This window comes from Eulemur rufifrons, chromosome 30 (genome assembly GCF_041146395.1).
Source record: "Eulemur rufifrons isolate Redbay chromosome 30, OSU_ERuf_1, whole genome shotgun sequence".
NCBI classification, from domain to species: Eukaryota; Metazoa; Chordata; class Mammalia; order Primates; family Lemuridae; genus Eulemur; species Eulemur rufifrons.
This window is the reverse complement of record NC_091012.1, coordinates 140,698,055-140,723,361: the sequence shown is the minus strand read 5'-3', so window position 1 is coordinate 140,723,361 and position 25,307 is coordinate 140,698,055. Positions and strand designations below refer to the sequence as shown.

The 25,307-nt window shown below is 38.1% G+C and overlaps 1 protein-coding gene across 5 annotated transcripts in view; it reads right to left on the bottom strand.

Moving 5' to 3' along the window:
* Positions 1-25,307, bottom strand: part of NLGN4X (neuroligin 4 X-linked) — a 235,099-nt gene that overhangs the window by 109,710 nt on the left and 100,082 nt on the right. For 2 of the 5 annotated variants that reach the window (XM_069463343.1, XM_069463345.1), the window contains exons 2-3: positions 19,220-19,279; positions 15,770-15,922 (exon numbers count right to left, since the gene is read on the bottom strand). In XM_069463343.1, the coding sequence (XP_069319444.1) occupies positions 15,770-15,922; positions 19,220-19,279 (213 nt within the window). Of the gene's footprint in view, positions 1-15,769; positions 15,923-19,219; positions 19,280-21,396; positions 21,425-25,307 lie in introns of all 5 variants that reach the window. The other 3 variants (XM_069463347.1, XM_069463346.1, XM_069463344.1) reach the window with 3 other exon arrangements.

Below are 25,307 nucleotides of genomic sequence, written 5' to 3'. Positions count from 1 at the left end.
GAGCACAGCTTCCGTAAGTTAGTAAGGATGAGAAAATAACTCAGGTCTAAAGGATGTGAATAGGAAAATCTCTCTGCCTCACAAAATGTTTTGTGTACTTTGCACAGTGGAGAACAGAAAAGAGAAGGCAGATAACATATTGCATAGTTGGTAATATGAAATAATCTAAATGCCAGATAATTTTTTACTTACTAGTAGTCCCACATTTCATTATAACTCAAGGAAAAATAAGTAATGTCTTGGCATGTGGTTCAAACAGGGAATAATTTGGGCAGGTGTGAAGAACACATACGTGAAGAATCTGACCAAAGTTAGACATCAAATTCTGAAAACAAGTTTACCATCTCAAATGTATTTTATTTGAAACCTGAGCTATATTAACCATCTCTCTTCAGCATGAGGCTTAATTGTGGCTTTGTAACTAGAAATTATATTGCATTTAAAAATGATTACCAAATTTCTCTTTCCCTTTTCTTTGTTAAAAGTCATCATTTTAACTAACGATAATACAAGATGGAAATGAATGACATTTTGAATAATAAGTTTCAGTACCGAAAGATGAGTTGAAATTCTTTTCCTTACTGAATAATTCCAATTTTAAAATAATTACTTCTGCATTTTTCTCCAGTAACAACAACTATTTGATTGATCTATATTCAGAAGTATTTAAAATCACTACATTAACAAGTTTGAGAGGTCATTGGAGTGTGAACCATGTTAAATTCAAATAGTATTTAATAATTTGTTAATTTTATAAAAGCTCTGAGTAGTATACATTTAAATGTAAATCTAATAATTACATAAAACAAAAATGATTTTTGCTAAAAATATATAATAAAGAACGCAAATACAAAATAAAACATGCATGTGTGAGCCCAGGACCCTGAAAATGGCGTGCTCACATCTGTAATTTCTGATCGTATGCCTAATGAAATGGACAGGAACTGGATACTTGTAAAATTCTCTTTTTTTGTACGTGTTTACAGTTTCAAAGAAATTTTCTAAAATTAAATCTTTACTTGGTTAAAAGCGTGGAAATTTAATTATCCACTAAAGTTGGCTCTGACATCAAATGTAGACCTTGGGGTTGAGAATAGTCAAGTTATAATTCACTATAAAATACCTCCGAAAGCAGCAGAAAGAAGAGGGCCTTGTGGACAGTTTTGTTTAGTCGTTCAGCTCAGGGTGCTGTGGTGTGTGTTGACATGTTTTGTTTGTTTTTTGGTTTGCTTATATGGTCCTCTGAAGAACTGGATCAAAACAAATCTCCTTTTATACACTTTTCAAGAGAGGAGCCCAGTGAAGCTTAGGTGAACGTCAGACTTGATTGGAGATGAAATTTGCATCACATAAAATTAACCATTTTGAAGTGTACCATGGAGTTGCCTTAAGAATATCCATGTTGTCTCCATCTCCTGAAATTTTTCATCTTCCCAAACTGAAACTCCGTCCCCACGAAACACTAACTTCTCATTCTCCTCTTCCCAGCCCCTGGCAACCAATAATCTTCTTTCTGTCTCTATGGATTTAACCCAAATACCCATCAAATGAAAAATGGGTAAACAGAATGTGATCTATCCATACCATGGAATATTATTCAGTCATAAAACAGAATGAAATACTGATGGCTGCTACATAGAACATAGAAAAGCCTTGTACATGTTTTGCAAAGTGGAAGAAGTGACACAAAAGGTCACATATTATACAATTTCACTTACATAAAACATAAGAATAGATTAACCCATAGACAAACTTCTTAAAAGTGATTTTGTCTCAGGTGGGGCAAAGGCAATATATACAACCTAAACATTTGTACCCCCGTAATATTCTGAAATAAATAAATTTAAAAAAATTATTTTATTTTCTACCATTCAACAATAACAATGTGCATTCCAATATTCCAGAATAGCTGATATTGAACATGATCTAATATTGTGATGATGACAATTGGTCATATAAATCAGAGCTCTTATAATGCATTTTTATTGTGGTAAGGTATAAATAACATAAAATTTATCATTTTAACTATTTTTAGGTGTACAGTGGGGTAGCCTTAAGAACATTCACATTATTGTATAACCGTCCCCAGAATTTTTTACATCTTCCCAAACTGAAACTCTATTTATTAAACAATAACTTTTCATTCTCTCCTCATCCTAGCCTCTGACAACCACCATTCAACTTTCTGTCACTAGGAACTTGACACTCTTGGCATCTCATATGAGTGGAATCAGACAGTATTTGTTCTTTTGTGACTAGCCTCTGGCTTATTTCTCTTAGTGTAATGTCCTCAAGGTTCACACATGTTGTAGCATATGTCAGAATTTTCTTCCTTTCTAGGGCTGAATAATAATCCATTGCAGCCGTGTGTGTATATACATAAACATATATGTGTACACACACATAAAAATAGCATATATATATATCACACATTCTTTTATCCATTCATGCATTAATGGACAGTTGGCTATTCCAGAGATTCCAACTTTTGGTTATTGTGAATAATACTGCTGTGAACTTGGGCATACAAATATCTCTTTGAGGTCCTGCTTTCAATTCGTTTGAGTATATACCCAGAAGAGGAATTACTGGATCATATGGTAATCCTATGTTTAATTATTTTGAACAGTCACCAAATTGTTCTCCACAGCAACTGTACCATTAAATATTCTCATCAGCAATTCAGAAGAGCTCCAATTTCTCTACATGTTTACCAAAACTTATTTTGTGTGCATGTGTGTATGTTTTAATAGTAGCCATACTAATGGATGTGATCAGAGTGATTAGAGAACGAACAAAATTGCTTGTAAATTATTGAGAATGTCAACAATCAAGATTTTCAGTGTACTGGTCTAGACACCCAAGACCCAGCAGTGAACCAATCCAACAATTCATGTCATTGAAGAGCTCATTTGGGTGAGTGGGTGTGGATTTGAAGAAGAGTAATTAATTTGCATGTAGACTATGGCAAAGACGGAAAGAGTCATAGATTTGATCTGAAATTGGATCTACTTCTGCCATTGTCAAATTCTATGACTCTGATCACAAAGTTTAATTTCCACCTTTGTAAAATGTGATTGGTTGTCCAAGCCATTGTGAATATGTATGAAAATATCAGCCACTTTTGGAAGACTAAGGATGTTTATTTCAGTCAGATCCAACAGAATCTGCTCTTTGTCAAAGGAATGGACATATCTCAATCATAAGTCTCTATCATGCATTTTTCTTCTATTATATCTCTTCCCAAATTTTCTTTTTGAATTCTATGGTGATTCAGACTTGAGACTCAGGGAGTGAAGCAAGTGGGATGGATATTGCTAAATGGGGACAAGAGGCTGAAATTTCATGTTCTGGCTGAGGAAGATTAGTGAATTAGGGCCAATGTCAGGTGGCAATACAGGTAAGTGACATCTTACCTGTAACTTGCATATAAGTGGCTGCAAAACTTGCATTCATGTAGCAAGTCAGTAACTGTCCTGTGCTGACTGCCAAGGTCAGGAAACACTTCTCTGCTAGTTAGTGTTGCTCTCAGGAACTCTGGGGTGAGGGGTATGCTGCCTGCTTGTAGACCCTTTCCTTAAGACCCCCCAGGTCTCCTCCAGGAAGGTGCCATTAAAATGTTAATTCCTGGCTCAGTCAGCCTCCAGGACTGGAACAGAGACTTCTTTCTGTTACAATTGATTAATGCTTTCTGCATTAATCTTTTATTATACTTTTTGGATAATATGAGTATCCCAGATTTCTTTTTCTACATTAATCTAGCAATTACTCATTTTGATTTGCTGTAATCTCTATTTGCCAAAGAAGAATAGGAAGGTCCCCACATCTGAACTTCGAATGAATGACCTCCAGGATAAATTATAAAAGGCAAGCACTGCTAACCTCATACCACTGATATCTTCAAAAGTTAACAGAAACAGAAATACCACTGCAAATGAAAGAAAGAGTAAATGCAAATCATTAATAATATATCTTATTTGTACTGTTCCATCTGTATGTTAAAGTGATTGATAATCTATGAATCTATACTTGCACCAGGACTATTATTCCCCAATATAAAACCTCTCAGAGTAAAGAAGAGGTTCTCCCACATAAAATAGTAAAAGAAAGAAGATTAATGATGCTATTATCAAAAACTACTGGTAATCTTACTCACAAGATCCTTTATATTTAAATGAATAATTTTGCCAACCTGTGGCACAGGAGGGAATTGATGTTGGCCAAAAGCAAGGCAAATTTATTTCTATTCAAATGAATCTCTACCAACACCCACGATCCCAAATTCAGAAACATATATCTTTGCTTCTAAAGTAGGATTCTCTGGTATTGTCCTAGAAAATTTTTTTAAAAGTCTGAAGAATTTCCCATTAATGGACTCTTTTATTTCCACTTGCCAAACACTCTGCTGGGGGTATTATGAGATGATATCATCTGAAAGGAAAAAATAAATCACCCCATTAATCCATGGACTAAGATCTCATGGGGTTTAGTCATTGTTGTCTCCATCTTGGTTCTGTAATCCATGGTCTAAAGTCGGATCTCAGCAGAATATAGGTTTTACCACCGGTGGAGGCCAAGGCAGCATTCGTGAGTCAAACAGCATAGACACCATCATGTTCAACAACACCTGCCTGACGTGCGCACACCTTACGTCATCATCATTAACTTGTTTTTAAAACCAGAAAAGGGAGTTAAATGATCTCTTCACAGCAATGCTGGGCAAGAGTAAAAACCTTCAATAGCACCATCTCAGAAACCTTGGATTCCAGGAAATCAAAGCTGTTCTAAAGGGCAGGTGGAAAGCAAATGAGTTTGAAAAGAAACAATGAGGCATTGCAAGGCCATTCATGTCATTAAAAGTCCGTGAGTCACTCCAAAACTTGAGATGTATTTGAATAAGCCCCTTTTCTGAAAACCTGCATTAGTCTTTGATATGAATTTTTAGTAAGCTCCATTTTGCGATGGCACATTCCCAAATGGCAATTCCAACTTAGAACACTAATGAGCATCTGCAATCAGATTTAATAATGGAGGGAAAGAGTCGAAAGAATAGAGCAAGGTAAAAAGGTTTTGCTTTATATTTATAGCCTCATAATTTAAGAAGACAGTGTGAAATATAGCCCTACACATTGTTGGAGCAAAGGCACAGGTTTTGTGGCCAACAGGGAAAAATGCTATTACCACTTGTCAAACTGACGGAGAAGTTTTAAGGGTCCAGGAAATAAACTTCTTGGTACCGCATGACGCCATCACTTGCGAGTGGAGAGGGTTCGAGCAGGTGAAGAGTTCCAGAATGTCCCCAGATCCTCTTACTGGAGTGTGGGCTGGTAAGTGGAAACCCAGGCGCCATCCAGCATGAAAACAAGTATGTGGGCTACATATAGCTTGGACCTCTATGTCAACCTCTATGAACCTCGGAGCCCAGGAGTCTGAGGTTGTGGTGAGCTATGACGATGCCACCGCATTCTATAAAAACACCACGGTAAAAGAGACAGTGAGATCAGGCCATTTACTCGAGATCTATTTTTGTAAAGATGGCAACCCCCACACATGGTTTAAGCGAAGAAGTGTGGGGAAGGATGAATGCTACTTCTGAGTGATATTATAAGTTCAAGCTTAGAGGTTAAAGTGAGTTAGCAATGAGTGGAAAAGACACCTAGAGGTTCAGAAATATACTGAATAGAGTCACTCTGGTGGGGTAGCCTTCCGTGTGTTTAAAAAACCCAGGATAGATTCATAAAAATACATTTACACTACCTACCTGTTTAGACTAGAGTGAACTGTGTATGCAGATGGTCCCTGATTTACGATGGTGACTTACGATTTTTTGACTTTATGATGGTGCAAAAGTGACATGGAGTCAGTAGAAACCATACCTGGAATGTTGAATTTTGATCTTTTCCCAGTATAGCAGGATACTCTCTCCAGATGCTGGGCAGTGGCAGAGATCCGCAGGTCTCAGGCAGTCACAGCACCAGCAGGGTCAACAACCCATACTCTACGGTGTACTGTGTTCAATCAATTACGCGAGATATTCAACACTTTATTATAAACCAGGCTGGGTGACGGATGACTGTGCCTAACTGCAGGCTACTGTAAGTGTTCTGATCACGTGCAAAGTCAGCCAGGCTAAGCTAGAATGTTCCGTAGGGCAGGTGTACTCATGCATTTCCGACTTACGCTATTTTCAACAGACAATGGGTTTATCAAGACATAGTTCCATCGTAAGTCCAGGAGCATATTTGCTCACCTAAACAGATATTGGAGTATTTTATTGAAGAGACAGACGATACTTTGAATGTTAGAAAACATTTCTTCAAACTAAAGGGGACACATTTTGTCATTCCAAAACACCAGTACACCAGTACAAAGCTTGGTTTTCTTTTGCACAATTCCTAATATTTCTCTGTGAGATCATATCATGCCTGTCTATGCTGAAATGATTATTTTACGGGTGGGGTCTCACTATGTTGTCCAGGCTGGCCTTGAATTCCTGGGCTCAAGGGATCCTCCCTTATAGCTGGGACTATAGGCAGGTTCATGCCCACAATGGCCGGGACTGAAATGTTTATCTTTCTAATGTGTTTATCCTACTCACCTATTTATGACTATAATCCTATAACAGGATGCAGCCTTCTCTCTGTGATATCTGAGCCTATAATAAATGCCATTATGCTTAGAGTGAAATCAATGCATGCAATCTCAAATAATTAACCAAATCAATAGAGGCTTTCTAGCGATTTATCTTTGTAAAGGCCCTAGCTTATCTATATCAAATGGCTGTAACATCAAAGTAATGTTGCATTGAGCATTCTAAATATTTCTGATTTTTTATACTGAGAATTGCATACCTCATTCAAAAATGGTATTATTATTATTATTATTATTTCTATGTCAAAGGAAAAAGTACCCCAAGCATACGGCTGGACTTGTCAATCAATATGTTACAACGTAGCTTCGTATTCCTAAATCCAACGCGGACCTGCCATAATTGGGTTACTATTTAGCCCTGGGAAATTTATTTTGCACCTGTATTTTGCATTCTGTAAGGTTCGTTTTCATAAAGCCAATGACTTATTGATGTGGGACTTGGCAAAAATAGGAGACTAATACACAACACACCCCTCATGGTATCACCTTTATGATGCATGTGCACATGTGCGAATCCATGCTTCTCGTAGAACCACCCCTGCTAGTACAGGTTTGCAGGCAAACGTCAGAAAAAGAAATATCATCCTCAGGCCAGAATTCGTATAGTCATGAGTTCTCTCATCCTCAGTAGTATTCAAACTTCCCACTGTGATTGCTGCTAGACGTTTTCTGTTATCGGACTTAAAAGGACTAATTTTTTGGATATATGTCGGGAAAGTAGAAGCTTCGGGTTTTTGTGTTTTAGGGATTGTTTAGAAACCATTTTGGTGACACATTTCTCTCCGGAATCTTAATTCTCAGCTCACTCCAATCAAGCTAATGTACTTTGGTTCTCAGTTTCAATGCTTGTCTTCAGAACATTCCAGCATCCCTTGGGATACCCATCACACTCTTATTTAGAGTAAACGCTTACGCCCTTTTGTCCCCAAGGAAACAGAGCACTTCACCTTCATCAGCCAAAAAAAAAAAAAAAAACAAAAAAAACAAAAAAAACGAGCAGGCCTTCATACTCCAGATGAGAAGCAAAACAAAGAAGGCGTGCTGTAGAGAATGAATAATCTTCAGCAACTCTGTTTTGAACGCAAAATCTTCCAGGAAAGAACATTTGTTAAGGTGTATTCTCTGTGATTATTAACTCATGCTTCCATGGCACTCTGGTGTCAATTAACTGGAAATTATGTATTGATGGAATAGATCCTTCTAGGAGGTGCGTCTGAACATTTTGATTTCCAAGTATGGCTGTGCATACAAAAATAAAATTCAAACTTCCTTTGAGCAATTATGAATCATTTATAAGTAGATCAAGGAGATCTTCCGTTGCATGAAACATGCTAGTTGACAGTTTCGTGCACTTGGGATTAAAAACGAGAGTCTTTGAAGAGGTATCTGCACTCCCATGTTTATTACAGCACTGTTCACGACAGCCACGCTATGGACTCATAAGTGACCATTACTAGAGGACTAGGAAAAGAAAATGTGGAATCTACACACCATGGAATACTATTGGACCTTAAAACGGAAGGAAACCCTGTCATTTGGGACAGCATGGATGGACCTGGAGGACATTATGGTAAGAGAAATAAGCCAGGCACAGAAAGACAAATACCGCATGATTTCATGTATATGTGGGAGCAAAACTAGTTAGACTCAAAAAGAAGCAGAGAGCAGAACTGTGCTTATCAGAGGTCAAAGGTGGGAGTGCGGATGGGGCAAGATGTTCTCAGATGTTACAAAGTGTCAGTTCGGCAGGAGGAATCAGTTCCACAATGTACAGTGAAACATGGTGACTACAGTTAATAACAATGTACTGTACAGGGTGTCCCAAAAGTCTCCATACAAAGGGAAATCGTTGTAAAATTTTGTAATGAATATTTTGTAAATAAAGGTACATTTAGCTACAATTTCCCATTTTTCCTTTGTGTAGCGACTTTGGGGACACCCTGCATATTGAAAAATCGCCAAGAGAGTAGATTTTAAGTGTTCTCACCCCAAAAAATGATAAGCGTTTGAGGCTGTATGTTCATTAGCTCAACTTAGCTATCCCACAATGTATGTGTTTCAAGACATCACTATGTACCTGCTAAACTTTGTTTTTATTTGTCAATTACATAAATGAATTAGGAAAGAAGGCACACACAAAAACCTTCTTTTCTAGGTTCTCTCCAATGCTTTCTCTGATTTTCATCACGCAGAAAATACCTTCACATCGTTTGGCTCCGTTTGCAGGGGAGCCAACTCAGGACCAGACAGCCCCTCTGCTCTGTTGTGCAGTCAACAATCACGTCAGCGTCACCTCCTACTCAGGAGAGAGACCTTGTCCCACTGCAAGAGTGTCCATCTCTGTGGGCATCTGCCTCTAAGGTCCTGAACACAGAGCAGGGAATCATCTCTGATTTCCCCAGTCCTCTGCCTGGGCTGAACAAATGCGGCGACTGCAGTGGGCGTCGTTAGCCACCAGGAGGCAGAAGAAGAAAGCCCAAAGCAGAGGTTGATTCTCAGAGCAAAGCATGACCATAATTTTGTCCACCCCCAGAGATGTGTCCATTCCTCTCAACCTCAGCAACAAGCCTGATGGGATGACGGGATGACGGTGTTCCCAAATGAGCATGCAATGCACAGAAACCTATTGATGAAGATGATGAAAGACAACACTTTGCTTTCTTTCACTTTGGAAAAATGCCTTATTTTTCTTTATCTCCTAACTTTTTTGGGTTGGAGTAGCTGTACCCCGCCTGCCTTCTCAAATGGCATCCGTCCTATTGTTATGTTATCCTCGGCAGGGAGCCCCTCCAACCCCCTTCCAAGCAGACCAGATGACCTTGGCCACCCACACATCACAAAGGGTCTTATTCCAAGGGCTTCCTTCATTTTCTGTCTTTTGTTTCTGTTTCCTGGTTCTGAGTGGTCACATTCCATTCATCTGTTCTCAGGGTCACCTCCCCCATACTTCTGTTATCCCTCAGATTGTGTTAATTTCTCCCTAGGTGCAATGCTTAACTTTCCTTTCTCCCATTCCCCCTTTAACTTTTTGCAGAGTTTCCTTTTAAGAATGCATAGGTCCTCTTTTCAGAGAAAGGAAATTTTGCCAGTCAACCTGGGCCACTTACAGCAATCAACTCAGGGGAAATCTGACACATTTTCATCAAAGCAGGAGAGAAGAGGGATTCTAATGAAGCCCAGAGAGTAGCATCAAGACAGGTTGATTCCCCTAAGGGGGAAATGATGTTTTTTCTTTACCTGTATGCTTAGGAACTTTTGATGTGAGGCACAACATTTATAAGTGAAAAGAAAATCCTTCATAACTCATTAAAAAAAGAAAAGGAGAAAAAAAATGTTAGAAAAAGAAATAAAATAGTGAATGTATCAAATAAAGAGCAACATCTTTTAACTCCCAAATGAGAGAAGGACCATCTGCAGGATAACTGGACATTTTTCAGCAGATGCGCTTCAGGTATATTACAGTTACTCTCTAAATCTTCACTGATGTAAAATGCTTGCACACAAATACACACTGTTGTCGTTCAGAAAAAACACCCCAAAAGGGAGGCCTCAGAAACAAAGGTTTCTCTCTGACCTTCTCCTGTCCTCCTGTCTGTGTCCCATCCTCCCCCAAGGCTAGTCATGGAAACTAGAATCCCTCTTCCCTGAGGTGGATCACAGAAACCCCGGTTCTGAAAGCCGGCCATAAAACTTAAAATTATCCTGTGCAAAACTGGCCATAAGGAAATTCTCTGACTGCCTTGTTTGGCTGTAGGTCATGAGACCCCCATTCCAGAGAGGGTCTTGCCCCACACCCAGAAGGAAGGATGCTGCTCAGAGAGACCAAGAAGAGTCTAGACAGACAGGTGGAATTCAGATCAGAAATCTTAGGAGGAACTTATTTGTCCCCTCTTCCCACAATTTCCAGTCTCGTTTTATTGAGTGGAATCTTAGGCGGATGACCAATATATCAAACTCGCAAAGGTGAGACTGCTCTGGCTGATATCACAGAGCTCCCTCAAAGCCCAGCCCACCCTCCCTCAATTTCATAGGAAAACCAAGACCCTGCAAAGGCGACCAGAACAGGGAAGATGACCACACCATCAGGTAGGGTGTGGAGCACGCACATAGCTTAAGCCATCCGACTTGATCGTTCAGATGCTGTTTCTGCTATGCAGGCTGGCTGCCTGTGTGCCGAACCATGTCTGTCTTGTATTCAAAGTTATGACTCCAAAGCAACTAACAGGTTTATGCAATTTATGCCCTTATACAGAAAGACAACCTCAGAAGACCAAGTCACAGCCTTCCCTGAGACAAAAACTTTCAGGATAGCTACACTACCTGAAAAATTAGGTGTTCCAGATATATCTTTTATAATCCTTAAGAAAAGTCAGTTATATCATCCTGTGGGCAACGTTTCTCAAAACCATACACTAGCTGTCAGGTAAGAACGGTCTTAACTCCATCGATGGGCAACAGAGCACAAGTTACCAGTGAGAGTAGCACTGGCAGTTGGACACCAAACTCACTGGTAAAGCATTAGTTCTGTGGCGCTGAAGAGGTTAGATATGACAGATGACACGGTTGGGGCTGGTGCCACCCTCCTCTCACTCCATAATGAACCATCCATAGTGACTGGAAGGAAATAACTCAGCAATCCACTTTGAGGAACACAAAAATACTTGTAAGCATCTTATCAGAATTGTGTGTCCAGGCCAAGCCCTAAGAGTATTTTTTTCGGCATAATTATAGAAGCTAAATGGGATGCCAAAGTGAGGACCAGTTTCCTAACGCACTCCGTGGCTTACGAATGCACAGTTGACACTGACTGGCAAGGCTGACGGTGAGGTGCCCGTGGTAAGAACCAGAGCTCTGTGGTCACTTAGTGCTGGGCTCCCATCCCAGCGCTGATCACTCCCCGCTGCAACACCATGAGTCACCTGCAAGCCTTGAGTCACCTGCAAGCCTTGAGTCACCTGCAAGCCTTCGTTTCCTCCCAGGCAAGATGAGGCTCACCTCTCCAAGGGAGTTTATGAGGATTAAGTGAAGGAACCTCCACAACAACCCCGTGCAGGCCATACAGCAGGTGCTCAGTGAACTGACGTCAGAGGGTATAGTTAGGGGCTATTTTGAAGCAGCGATACAGCTCAGCACACTTGAGGTATCACATTGCAGGATGACTAAAAAGGCAATAATCCCAAGTGAGCAAAACTGCAATGCCTATTTGAATGGAAGTAGACTCAACCGCCTGGAGATGTGAAGGCAGGCCAACTTGCAGACTATTCACTGGGATGGAGGGAGGCAAAAGCTATAAAATAAGTAAATTCTAGGTGTTTCCAATAGGAAGCATCAGTAAGGTGCATCCTCTTTCATATGGAGGGTCTCTGGGCTATCATGAACTGAACTAAGAAGAACAAAAGAAAACAGCAGATTTAATAGATAGAACGCAAGTTATCCTAAAGTCAGGGGCTAAGATAGAGAGGAGAGTATTCATGTTGTAATGACCTCGTGGGGATGCACAGATTTGACCTCTGTGGTTTCCTCTCGAGGGGATTGTTTTGAAAGTTTATTACCTAGATTAATGTCTAATTTTCTTAGGAGTAAATGATATTTATGGATCCTGTCAGGTGAATGGCTGAGAGGGAGCAGGTTTTGGCTGGTTTCTCCTTAGCAGGCAGGAACACCATACACCCCAACAAAGGCTAACCTGGGGGGTGCTGGTGAACTTCAGGTTTTCCTAAGTCACAGATGTGTGTGCCTTCCTAATGACAAAGGTATACAGCAGAATAAATAAGAAATGCGTTTATAGAAGAGTAGCTTCTTTAAAAATAAACACCCCCATTCAATCATATTCAATGACAGAATGTCTCATGTAGGTATAAATAATGACTTTATAGCTATGACGATACAATCCAATTTGCCTGGGACAATCTCAGTTTATTCATCGTATATTAACGACTGTCAAACATGCCCTGGATTGGATCATAAATTATATATGGTCAATGGCTAGCAAGATTGGGCTGCACAGTTCTGATTTGAAAAAAATAAATAAATAAATAAAACCTTCATACTTCAAAAAAGCAAGGATGATGACGCTCTGTTTAATGTCTAGAAGTGTCTTATAATGATTTACTTTAATTAAGGTGATTCAGTTTGGATGCCAAGATTTGATGGATAGGCATTACAAATTGGGCCAGTTGCAATTCTTACTGTGGAGCAACAGAGGTATTAATAAGATGTCCAGTGATATTAATAACAATGGAAATCACAGTGTCACGGGGTATGCTGGCTGGCACTCATGGGCTATGCAATTTCACCCACATGAATCCACTGATACTGTACATACAATTTTTTTTAATTTTAGTTTTAATTGACAAATAATTGTGCGTATCATATACTTACGGGGTACATACAGTGTGATGTTTTGAACCACTAAAGCCTTATATTGTACAAACACTTTGCAAGAGAAGGTGTCACCACCTTCTACAGCTAAGGAAACAGACGCAGGAAAAGTTAGCTGACTGTCTCAATGCCACATCACTAACGCAGAGGTAGAGGGAAGATCCCAGCTAATGTCTGTCTCATTCTACATTCTATGTGTTTTATAACGCCAGCACCGTGGTTCCATTTTTCGCATGTTTCATCTTTTTTAACCCTCTTTTTGGGTAAGAAAAACAGCATTTGTTACTCCCCTAAAAAAAAAAAAAAAAATCTGAAACAATTATTTTTTTTCTATTCCTTAGGTAGGAAAATAGCATTCAACATTTATTACTTTTATTGGAAGAAGAAAAAAAAAAAAACACCTCATGGATTATTTCAACTTTTCCCCGAAAAACCTATCTCTTCATATAAAAAGCACTCACCAAAATCCCCACTGCAGTGCGTGCTGCACTATTTTATTTAATCGACTTTTGAAACATCTGGCTGTCAAAGGTTTAAAAATATTTTTTCAAGACCAATAATATTAGTTTCCCCGCAAGTAAAAAGTAAATGCTGCCTAACCTTTCTCAAGAGGACAACAGTAAATGCAAGATCCGTGATGAAGATCGAGGTCACATTTTCGAGTCTCAGTCCACACCCTGCATAATCTGCAAAGCTGGGACCTTTCACTCCGTCACATAAAGGGGGTCTGTGGTGCTTTGCTGGTCCACAGAGGCTCCTTGGTGGAATGTAAATAAGCCGGCATACAGATGCTAAATAGCTGCTTTTATTTCCTCTCCAGCACTTTTGCAGTTCTCTGTTATCTTATCACGATTTTTTTTTTTTAACTGGTCAAAGCAAAAGTTAGATTTAACATTTTGGGTTTTTTTTTTTTTTCCTTTTTTCCTAACATATATATGCATAGAATTCCCCCACTACAATGGGAGATCTGCACTTGATTCAGGAAGGGGCAAAACTGATAAGATAACATAGTGTGGAGTTGCTTGATACAATTCGGCTGCTTTAGAAGGAAAAGGAAATCAGTTTCTTTTGGAACCCGATCTTATCAGTAACATCAACCCATCTTGCAGGCATAGGAACGTACTGTGATTCCACCAGAGCCAGAATGTGCTCTTTGCCCACTAATTCCTTCCGAAGAGGGTGCCCAAAGCCTGGTCCCACGTGGCCACACTGCGTGCAGCCCACACACAGCTGCCTTGGAAGAGGTCCCTGCAGGGCCCTGGGGGGGGGGGGGTCCTCTTTCCACCTCTTTGGTAGAACGGACCTTTTGTGAAACATCAAGAAACACAATTTCCTGTTTCCAACAGGAGTAGCCAAACCAACTAGTCGGAAAAACATTCAGAGAAACATGAAATCAACTTTCTGCAAAAGTGCATGAAAATTATTCCACAAAATCTGGCACATAGAAAACTATGAAAAAAGAAAATGACATAGAACCATGAAATAATAAGATTCCTGACACTAGGGGTGTTTTTATTGTTCTTGTTGTTTTTGTTTTTCTGTAATGCAAAAACCAACCTGGAATGTTGAGTACTTTATCAAAGCTCCCAAAGACACACCCTTAGGAATGTAGGTGATTTGCACGTCTAAGCCAGAAATGCAGGTCTCTACTTCACCACTTCCTGGGGTCTCTTATAGGTTAATGCTTTCACATAGGAATGAGAAAGAAACACTCAGAATGAAATTAAAACATCTCATTGCAAAATAAAATAGTCTTGGTAATATTTACCTATTTGAAGAAAGCATCTTCAGTCATATTTCTTGTTTGACAAAACTCCATGAGTCCATTTCAGTTTATATCTTGTGTTGTACTGTAACCACACCGCAATCAACACACACATCTCTCTCATGACTAACTTGTTAAAAACTTCATTTTCTGCACCCTTTTAATGCGTTTTTGCCTTGAAAACAAATGTGTTCACACAGGTCTAGGAGCATTATGAACAAACTGTGCCACAGCAGGCAAAGCTACCTAGAAAGGTAAACCTTGAAATCTTACCCCCAAAATGTGTACTTTTCCAACCCACACTCAGAGGAAAAGGAATGACACACCTAAACAATGTAGACCTAAGCTTGAATTTTCCTATACTTAGTCCATGCCTTTTAATCATAAATAATAAAATGGAACAAAAATCAAATAAGTGCTGTTTTCTTGCATGCAGATTCATACAACCAACAACACAGAAGATCTCCAAGGCCCCACATGGGCACATAATCAAGAAGTTGGATCAAATATTTTCCTGCACACAATAACACTGATTCATACGACTGTACAACCAGAAAAGAAAGCTAATATCCATGGTTGTTATCAACTATGCTATTACCAAACGTGTGTTCTACAGGTTTCTAGATGAACACATATTCATTAAGCTCCAAGGAAGAAACATGCTTTAAATAAAATTTCATTTTATCCTGATGATCTTGACAACTGCGTTGCTTTGAGGAGGAATTCAGGCCCAACAAAATGAAATTATTGGATTAACAACTGCAAGCTAAAAACAAAACTACAAAATAACAATGTTGCATGAACACAGTGAGAGGAAAGAATGTATCCAATCACACAAAGTCAGCACTGCAAACCACAGTTACCCAGGAATTGGAGTAACACACCTGAAACCCACGAGCCCTGTTGAAAATGAAAAAGCAAACCTTCTGCATGGTGTCCTGCTCCGGCATTTCTCATGAGGAAATCACTTACCTAAGATGCCCAGACGGTAGTTAATGGTGATCACGATGACATTCCCATAGCTTGCCAAAATGCTCCCATCGATCATGTTGCCGGTCCCCTCCATGTAAGAGCCACCATGGATATAGACCATCACTGGCTTCTTGCTGTTCTGATCATGGATATCTGGAAAAAAAGCCAAGTAAGGATATACAATAAAAAAAAAAAAAAAAAAAAAATCACACTGACTCACTGATGCTAAAGAAAGAGCAAGGGAGGTTGATTAATTTTCCTACTTTTGACTTGAATTAATCACATTGATTTTTGTGCCTGGTATACCCTTCATAAGGGTGCCTAAGGAAAACGGCAATGCTATTATATTTTCTATTCATAGAAATGATATTTTGAGAAGCATATGGACATTTGGAGTCATACGCTTGTGTAGGTGTCTGTGTATAACTAAAGCACTAATAGAAAAGGTTTAAGATAAAGTGCATAGTCCCTAAATTTCCCTCAAGCCCTAAAATGTGATTTAAATGGAAAAAGCACATGCATCCTTGATAAAATGTGTTTTATCATCTAATTAAATGTAAAGTCAACTTCAAAATTATAATTAGTTTTAATATCACTGCCATTTTAATTCACAGTTGAGTATACAGATTCATCTTTAATTGGAGAGTAAAAACAGAAAAGAAGTAGTGAAATTATAAACTGTCAATACAGGACAGATGATAACAAAAAATAAATAAATGCTTAAAAATTATTAATGGAACAGAAATGGGGAAAAAAGATGCCCAAGGAAGGCATCTTAGCTCTGTTGATTGCAGTAATAAACCCACATACCGAAGTGACAAAAATGAAAGAGATGTAATAAAACATGGCAAAAGAATCCAAACTCAAGACAAAATTATTTAAATACTTTATATTTTCACAGGGGACATAAACTGACATTGTGATTTGCAACCAATGAGTACTCTGAGTAATTACTTTATTATTTTAATTAGCAATGATGTTAAAACAATGATCTATGATGAGAAAAATCTGGAGACTGTACAGCCTGCTTTCTGGAAAACTATGATTAAATAACCTGCTTAATATTAATCAGCCATTAGACCTACATTTAATTTTTGGGAAGAATGACTTCACCTATAAATATTTCTGCGTGTGTGTGTGTGTGTGCATGTTGCATGTGTGTATAAATCATTTAAATATCTGTACGTTATTTAAAAAACATGGCGCTATGCACATTTATTTTCATTTTTTTCTTCAATAAAGTTTTATTCTTTCCTAATTCATGGGGACACTTTTGAGACATCAGAAAGGAATGTGGAAGAAAGAAACTACCATCATATGGACGGAGGCTCTGACAAGGATGAATTATGATCACAATTTTACTGGGTGTGTACAGAAGGCAAGAGAAACTCACTGGTCACAGTGAAGTACAGAAATAAAGTGTCACATTTCCCAAGTATTTGCAGATATTTAATCCAGAGCAGAAGAGTGTCTTTTATTTTCTCAAATAAAATTTAAAAATAAAGTAAAAATCCTCTATTAATCATTTATTCATCATATAGTACGTGGGATTTTCCTGTGATGCACTGTCTCTTTCTTTGCCTGATTTGCTATTTTTGCTGTCATTTATTTTACTGTTACTGGCTGCCAGCTACTAACTTGTGGGAAAAGGGACTAAGTAGAGATTTTGAAGGGCTGCTCTATGATGTTCTTTCGGAATATATGTTACATGAACATCTCTTACCTTTCATAAAACACAGAACTACTTTCTCTTGAATTTGCCCACGTAAGAACCAGATGCCGTATTGATTCGAAGTTTAAACAAAATCACAGTTTATTAGATTTGGTGAAAATTAGATGGCATCCTCAAGGTAATAAACTTGCAAGGTGAGCATCATGAAAACAGATCCCAATGATCGAAAGAAAATATCTGAAAAAGAGCCATCTGGGCATGATGCAGATTATAGCACTAGAACAGATGAGAGCACTAGGAGAAGAAACATTTATTTTATTTTATTCTTAGACACTGGACAAAAAAATGTCAGATGTTCCAAAGCCCTCACCAAAGGAGGTATACCTGAGGCAGGTGTAGATTTGGATATTTGAATGCCATCGGGAGAGATCTCTTCTGGACAGCTATTTGAGGCAAGACAGCTCTATGAACTTCAAGCTCCATAAAAAATAATAATCATCATAATAGTAATAATGTTAACAGAAGACAGGGCTGGAGGCAATGTTGGCCAGACTTCTTTTTGTGGAGAGCATTTGATTCATGAAGGAAAGCAAAAAGGGCAAAACAACATGCAATTGGTAAAAAGGCCCTTTGGAAGAAGTTGCGTTTGGCCAGTAAGGACAGCTCACTACTCCCTTTGGGCCAGAGACTCAGAGCTGCATCAGGGGTCTTATCCTTTAGGGAAAATAAATGGACTTCCATGCATTTTGCTACGCAGATGAGAAATTTGCTACGCACATTTTGCTACATGTGCTTTTACTCATGCTACAGAGCCTTCTCAACAAGTACAGGCTTATTTTAGTACTATTTATTGAGTTGTTTCTCTCGATTTTTAAAGCATTTATTCTACGGAAGAGGCAGAATACAGTGTGCTAGTTAAGTTGCTTGGGTGCTTCTCCGTTCCATCTTTAAAAAAAAAACACATTTCACTTCTGGTGGATAATCTATGGAGCAATTTGGGAGCCTTACAGAGAAAGTTTTCATAGCAACAAAACATTTTGGGGAGAAAAATGTGTTTTCAAAACAGCCCTGGTGTGAAAAGAAAGATGCACATAGCTAGCTTTCTGTCCTTTTTCAATTCTGAAATACTTCTCTCTTTATTTTTTTCTTTACATGCCGCTGAAAGGCTGTCCTGAAAGAAACATTTCATTAAAACCTCGTTAAAACACTTTTTTATGTACTTCACTGTGAGCAGCTTCTTAGAAACCTGTTTTGGAATCAATATGTTTGAAAAGAAAGAAACAAAACTGAAATTCCAGCCCCTCCCCAAGCCCCAAAAGTTCTACTGAGGTGTGGCAGAGTTTTGCAGTTTATAAAAAGAATTAATAAGAGCAAAGCTCCAAAAATGTAATCTTAACTTATAAAATAACATCTGGAAAGAAGAAAAGAAAGTATACATGCATGTTTTAAAATTCCATCTTCTCTTCTTGTGACCAAGCCAAAAAAATGAAAAGAAAAAAGGAAAAAAAAAAGGTGGGCTTCCTTGTAAATAGCATTTTTGTTAGTCATTTCAGGTCTAGAAACAATGTTTATACTCTGACAATGATTTGCAGTCCTTTACATGAAAACTCGGATTAAAAATGACAGTGGTTTTCATACAAGAAGAAAATAAAGAAGCACACAGAAGTGCACTAGTTTTAAATAAGGGGAAGAAAAACAGATTGAAATTAAAAAAAATAGAGAGATAGATAGATATAAACTCATGCATCAGGGTTGAGCTTTGAAAAAACAAAAAATACCTTCATCTTCACCACGGTCATTACTGGTTATATCATCTGCGTTTTTCTTTGTGTTGCCTCCTGGGGTCATATCGAGAGGGAAAATAAAGGGAAAAAAGAGAATTCAAAAACAACAGGTTTGCAAAAATTCAGAAAAGAGAGAGATGCTTGCTACCCAGTTAAAGAAAAAAAAAGAATGTAACAAAAAAAGTTGAAACCTGTTACATTTGGATTTCAAAAAAATGAAATAGGGCGATACAAAATGCATATCAACATAAAGATGTCAAGAAGAACAAATTCAAAATGTTACTTGCAAAAAAGATTAGATATCTTGTGAAAATGCACTTTGGGGGTTAAAATGATACTACTGCAAAAAAAAAAAAGCTAACGTGAATTGTTTCAAAAAAAGAAAAAAATTAAATTATTAGAAAAGAGATTTCCCACATTCTTAAAAGAAATGCATATGAAGGTATTCAATGGTCCTCTGACTTTAACATGTTACAATCTAAATAAAGTTTTGAAATGTCACTGATACACTATGGTTAGGCAATTTCACAATGAGAGCAGAAATACACTTAAACAATAAACATGACAGGACTTTAATCAAAACATCATAAAACCAACATCAGTTTCATGTATTAACAACTGAAAAACACACAATTCCCCAAAGAACCAGAAATGTCACCAATTTAAATCACTAAGATTCACTCCTACTCAGTGGTTGGAAAACCACTGCCATTATTCCCTCATGTTCTCTACTATTAAAAAAAAAAAAAAACTATTTATAATAAGTATTTCTTAAGACCAAACATTTTAATTGTGTTCCGTGTGTTTGAAATACTCAATATCTTTTGAAAGTTATCATTACTTGAATTTGTAAAGATATAAAATAAAGATCGAAGTCACCTACCTTGATCACCTCAAGTTAGATGTGCATGGGAATTTCAATTATAAGCAAGACACAGGGGGGGTCTTAACCACTCCAAAAACCTCTCTTGTGCCCTGTGTACCCACTGCACCATTTTGGTTTTTACATTCTCCAGATATAAGAGGATAAAATATTTAATTTTGCTTGAATTCTCTAGTTAATTGGCTCAACGCCCTCCTTTTTATTGGCGGATGCAGCCCATGGGTTGCATATCCAACGACCACTAACCTGAATTGAAGTCAATCAATTAAAAAGATGTTTGCTTTTCCATAGGGTGCCTTGATGAGTGAATTCAGGTAGAGGCAAAATACCATCATGGGAAACTCTCGTGAATGAAAAGCATGCTTCAGATCTACATGACTCAGAAGAGCTTCGTGTGTTTTGAAACAAAGGCTTGGTATCACTGTTTTCATATGTCAAACAAAGGTTAAATATTATCCCAATCCATTAGAAAGTATCATGGTATTGATGTGTCATTTAATATAATAATTAGTTTGATACAGAAATCTATACATGTCCAAGAATTCTTCTGCATTTAAATGTTCAAAAACTTTCCTTTTTTTTTTTTTTTTTAAATTAATCTCTATCAAATTGGCTTGACTGTCTTTTTGGTTGTTTTTATCGGAGTTTATCAATATAAAATGTAATTCAAAGCTATCTAGGGACTGAATTGACTGTTAAATTGTGTTAAAGAAACTAAAGGAGATGTATTTCTTAAAGAAAGGTAGCACATAAATGCCACACTGAATCATTTGCTCTAGAAAACAAACCATTCTGGTTTCTGAAAATACTGCAATTATTAAATAATTCATGGAAGAAGGTTTCTGTTTTTGTTTCTATTCTGTACATTTCTATAGAAACACTGGACCCTATTTTTATAGTGATCTTTCATTAAAAAATAAAAGATACTAGACAAACTGGATGTGTAGTCAAAAGACAGAGAGTAGACTAGGGAAAGAGAATGTATCTCCATAATTATCCCCAACAGAATATGTTCCTTTAAAGTTGGACTATCTTTCCTATTGCAGTCTTCCAGAAAACACATGGTAGACAGGGGAAATGTGTTCTTTAATTCGGTGCTCGTATTTGGAATGTACCTTTGCCCTGAACCTGACCTTACATCCCTGCTCTCTTCTGAATGTTCCTCTTAGAAATAAATCTCCTTTCTCTTCCACGCTGCAGCTAGAAGCAGAGAATCAGGAGTCCCCCACCTGGCTCAGACGCCATCTCCCCTGCCACCACCAACCCCACCAAAAGAGGTCTGGGAGACCTGTGTCCTCAGGGCCACATGTGGCTTTCTGGATCCTTGAGTGCTACCTTTTGACTGAATCCAAATGTTACAGAACAAATCTCTTTAATAAGTGCTCAGGGAAACCTCCCCAGCCATAGAGGAAAATGTTCTAAAGTTTTTTTAATGCTTTTACAATTTTCATAGCATAGTTATGAAACCATGCTGTGTTCATAAGATAGTTTTATTTCATTGTGTCACTAAGTCATCACTAACATACCACGTCTTTGATTATATATAAATAAACTCACATAATACGTGGTCTTCTATATCTTGCTTGTGTTATCACTGCCTAGCATACGGTTTTCAAGGACCATCCCTATTGTAGAATGCATCAGTCAGTACTTCATTCCTTTTGACAGCTAGATGATTTTTCATTATATGGTTAGACCACATTTTTTTAATCCATCCATGTGTTGATGGACATTCAGACTGTCCACTTGTTGGTTATTGTGAATAATGCGGCTATGCACATTTATCTGTGCTCCATTGTTTTTGCATGAACATGTTTTCATTTCTCTTGCATAGATACCTCGGAGTGGCTCTGCTTCTTCAGATGGCAAACTTATGCTTAATGTTTTAAGAAGCGGACAGATGTTTTCCAAATCAGCTGCGTCATTTGACATTCCCACCAACAGTGTATCAAGGTTCCCCACTTCTTCACGCTCTATTCACGCTCTAGCCAACACTGGTTGGTATCTTTCTGGTTATAGCCATACCAATGGGCGTTAAATGGTGTCTCACTGTAGTTTTAATTTGGATTTAACTAATGACTAATGATATTGAATATCTTCTCATGTACTGTCTTCTCTGGTGGAATCCCTATTCACATATTTTTGCCCATTTTTAAAAATGAGTTCTTTGCCTCTAATGAGTTGTGCGAGTTCTTTATATTTTGTAGATTAAAGTCTTATCAGAAATATGGTTGGCAAATCTTTTCTCCCAGTCTGTGTGGCTTGTCTTTTGGTTTTCTCAATGGTATTTTTTGAAATTCAAAAGGTTTTAATTTTGGCCGGGCGCGGTGGCTCACGCCTGTAATCCTAGCACTCTGGGAGGCCGAGGTGGGCGGATTGTTTGAGCTCAGGAGTTCGAGACCAGCCTGAGCAAGAGCGAGACCCCATCTCTACTAAAAATAGAAAGAAATTATATGGACAGCTAAAAATATATATAGAAAAAATTAGCTGGGCATGGTGGCGCATGCCTGTAGTCCCAGCTACTCGGGAGGCTGAGACAGGAGGATCGCTTGAGCTCAGGAGTTTGAGGTTGCTGTGAGCTAGGCTGACGCCACGGCACTCACTCTAGCCTGGGCAACAGAGTGAGACTCTGTCTCAAAAAAAAAAAAAAAAAAAAAAAAAAAAAAGGTTTTAATTTTGATGAGTTTTAATGTATCCACATTTTCTTTTAAGGGTCGTGCTTTTGATGCCATATTTACAAAATCCTTCTCGAATCATGGCCCTGAAGATTCTCTCCTACATTGGTTTTGTTTTCTAAAAGTTTAAGAGTTTTAATTTTTGCATTGTCACCTTGCATGCATTTTAGCTGGCTTCAGTGGATGGCATGAAGCAAGGGCTGAAATTCACCTTTTTGCCTGTGGATACACAATGGTCTCAACACCATTTATTGAAAACCCCATTCTTGCCTCACTGAATCGTTGTGGCACCACTGTTGGAAGTCTATTGACTACAGTTGCAAGGGTTTATTTCTACACGCTTTCCAGTTACCCTTGAACAACATGAGTGAATTCACCCAGTTTAAGAAAATCTTACATGCAGATTTTCTTCCACCTCTGCCAACCCTGAAACAGTAAGACCAAGCCCTCCTGTCCCTCCTCCTTCTCAGCCTACTCAACATGAAGATGAGGAGGATGAAGACCTTTATGAGGATCCACTTCCACTTCATAAATATTAATAGTAAATATATTTTCTCTTTCTTATGATTTCCTTAATAGCATTTTCTTTTCTCTAGCTTACTTTAAGAACACAGTATATAATACATGTAGCATACAAAATGTATTAATCAATGGTTTGTGTTAATGGTAAGGCTTCCTGTCAACAGTAGGCTATTAGCAGTTAAGTTTTTGGGGAGTCAAAAGTTATATGTGGATTTTTGACTGCATGGAGGTCAGTGTCCCTAACCCCTGTATTTCATTGATCTATATTTCTTTCCAAGTGTGCATAGCCTACTGTCTTGCTTACTATAGCTTTATAGTATGTTTTTAAGTAGGAAAATTGAAGCCTTCCCCCTTTCGTCCCCTTTTCCAAGATCTCTTTGATATATTCCAGGTCCTTTGCCTTCCCATGCAAATTTCCGCATCAGCTTGTCAACTGAAGCAGAAACTCCTGCTGAGATTTTGATAGAAATTATTTGCCAAACCACGATCTTGAATTAATCTTATATAGCAGAGCCTGACCCAGTAACACCATTATATACCACCTTGACTGTTCTGTGTATATTGAATTTTCCACACCTTTGTTCTTTTTCAAGAAACTGCTGTTCTATTTGTCAGAGCAAATAGAGCTAATTAAATGTCTAGAAACAAACCAAGTTCCTTTGAATATATAATTTAGATATAATCATGGGCTATACAAATACAGGTATTACAGGGTTCAGGAAAAAACAATTCCGCTAGAGTTTATTCCAGAATAAACCTAGCTTGTGGCTGACAAAAAAAGTGCAAACAAAATCCAGACAGGCCTTGAGTTTTTTCCTTCCTTCCCATGTGTTCCCTTCCTAGAAATGCCAGAATAGTATTTCTTTTCCCTTAACAATTCGCATCTCCAACAAACCTCCATGGGGAAACAGATTTAAATATTAAAGGGAATATTTAAATAACTTCAAACAAAAGCATAGCCATTCCATTATTAAAATTTAAATACCATTTTATAAATAAAATATCTCAATGTCCCTAGTCCTGAAGGATATCCATCCTTTTTTATACCCCTTCTTCTGATGTTTCCATTTAGTGCTTTATCCACATTATTTTCAAAAGTGAATCTATTTAAAGTAGCTCTTTGTGGTATAAATGCAATAGAAACACTTTATTATAGAGCATTCGGAAAAGGTAGACCACAACAGGGGAGAATAAAAATCAAAGGAAAATGTCCCAAGTCACCATAGATATTGCTGTTAACATTTTCAGGCAGGACAACAATTTTATATCGGTTCTTTTTAATATTTTAATATTTAATATTTGTTACCAGTCAGGTACATAAATAATCATGGAAAGTCATCAGATACCCCTGTGATCATATTATCGACACAGGAATAGGAAGAAATAACAGAACCAAAAAGAACCTTTAGCTTTATTGCCCTTACCATGAAATAGCATATTTATGATATGCTCATATTTTATTGTATAATACTTTACTGTCCCTTAAAAGGCTGGTTTTCAACTCAGTCTTGTTCTCTTAAATACAGAAAGAGCCCTTCTTAGCTAAACACATTACAGGGGAATTTCTGTCATGGACTATGGGGGAGAAAGCAATAAATGCTCTCTGGGCCATCGCCGATATGGGTGTGATGGATTAGTTTGTCACTTGGCCACAGCCGAGTAGGGGCTTAATCTTTTAATCCAATACAGACAGGAGAAGAAGGGAGCGTTTACAACATAACCTCCTCACAGACTGCCCGTGAACCATGAGTGCAGGCGCTCTGAAACCCTTTCCTTCTGCAAAGACATATTGTATGGAGCCTTTCAACATGTGGTCCCTGAAGGAGGTCCCAAATATGAGAGACAGACATGTGCACGCATGATTCCAGTGGCTCCGGAAAATGCAGTCATGAATTTAGGATGCCCTGCTGGGTACAGTGGGAGAGGCTGAGGGCTTGCTGAGCAAGGGCTGGGATGGATGTCAGAGCTGGGAACATTTCTGTGAGCAAAGGAGACAGACTGC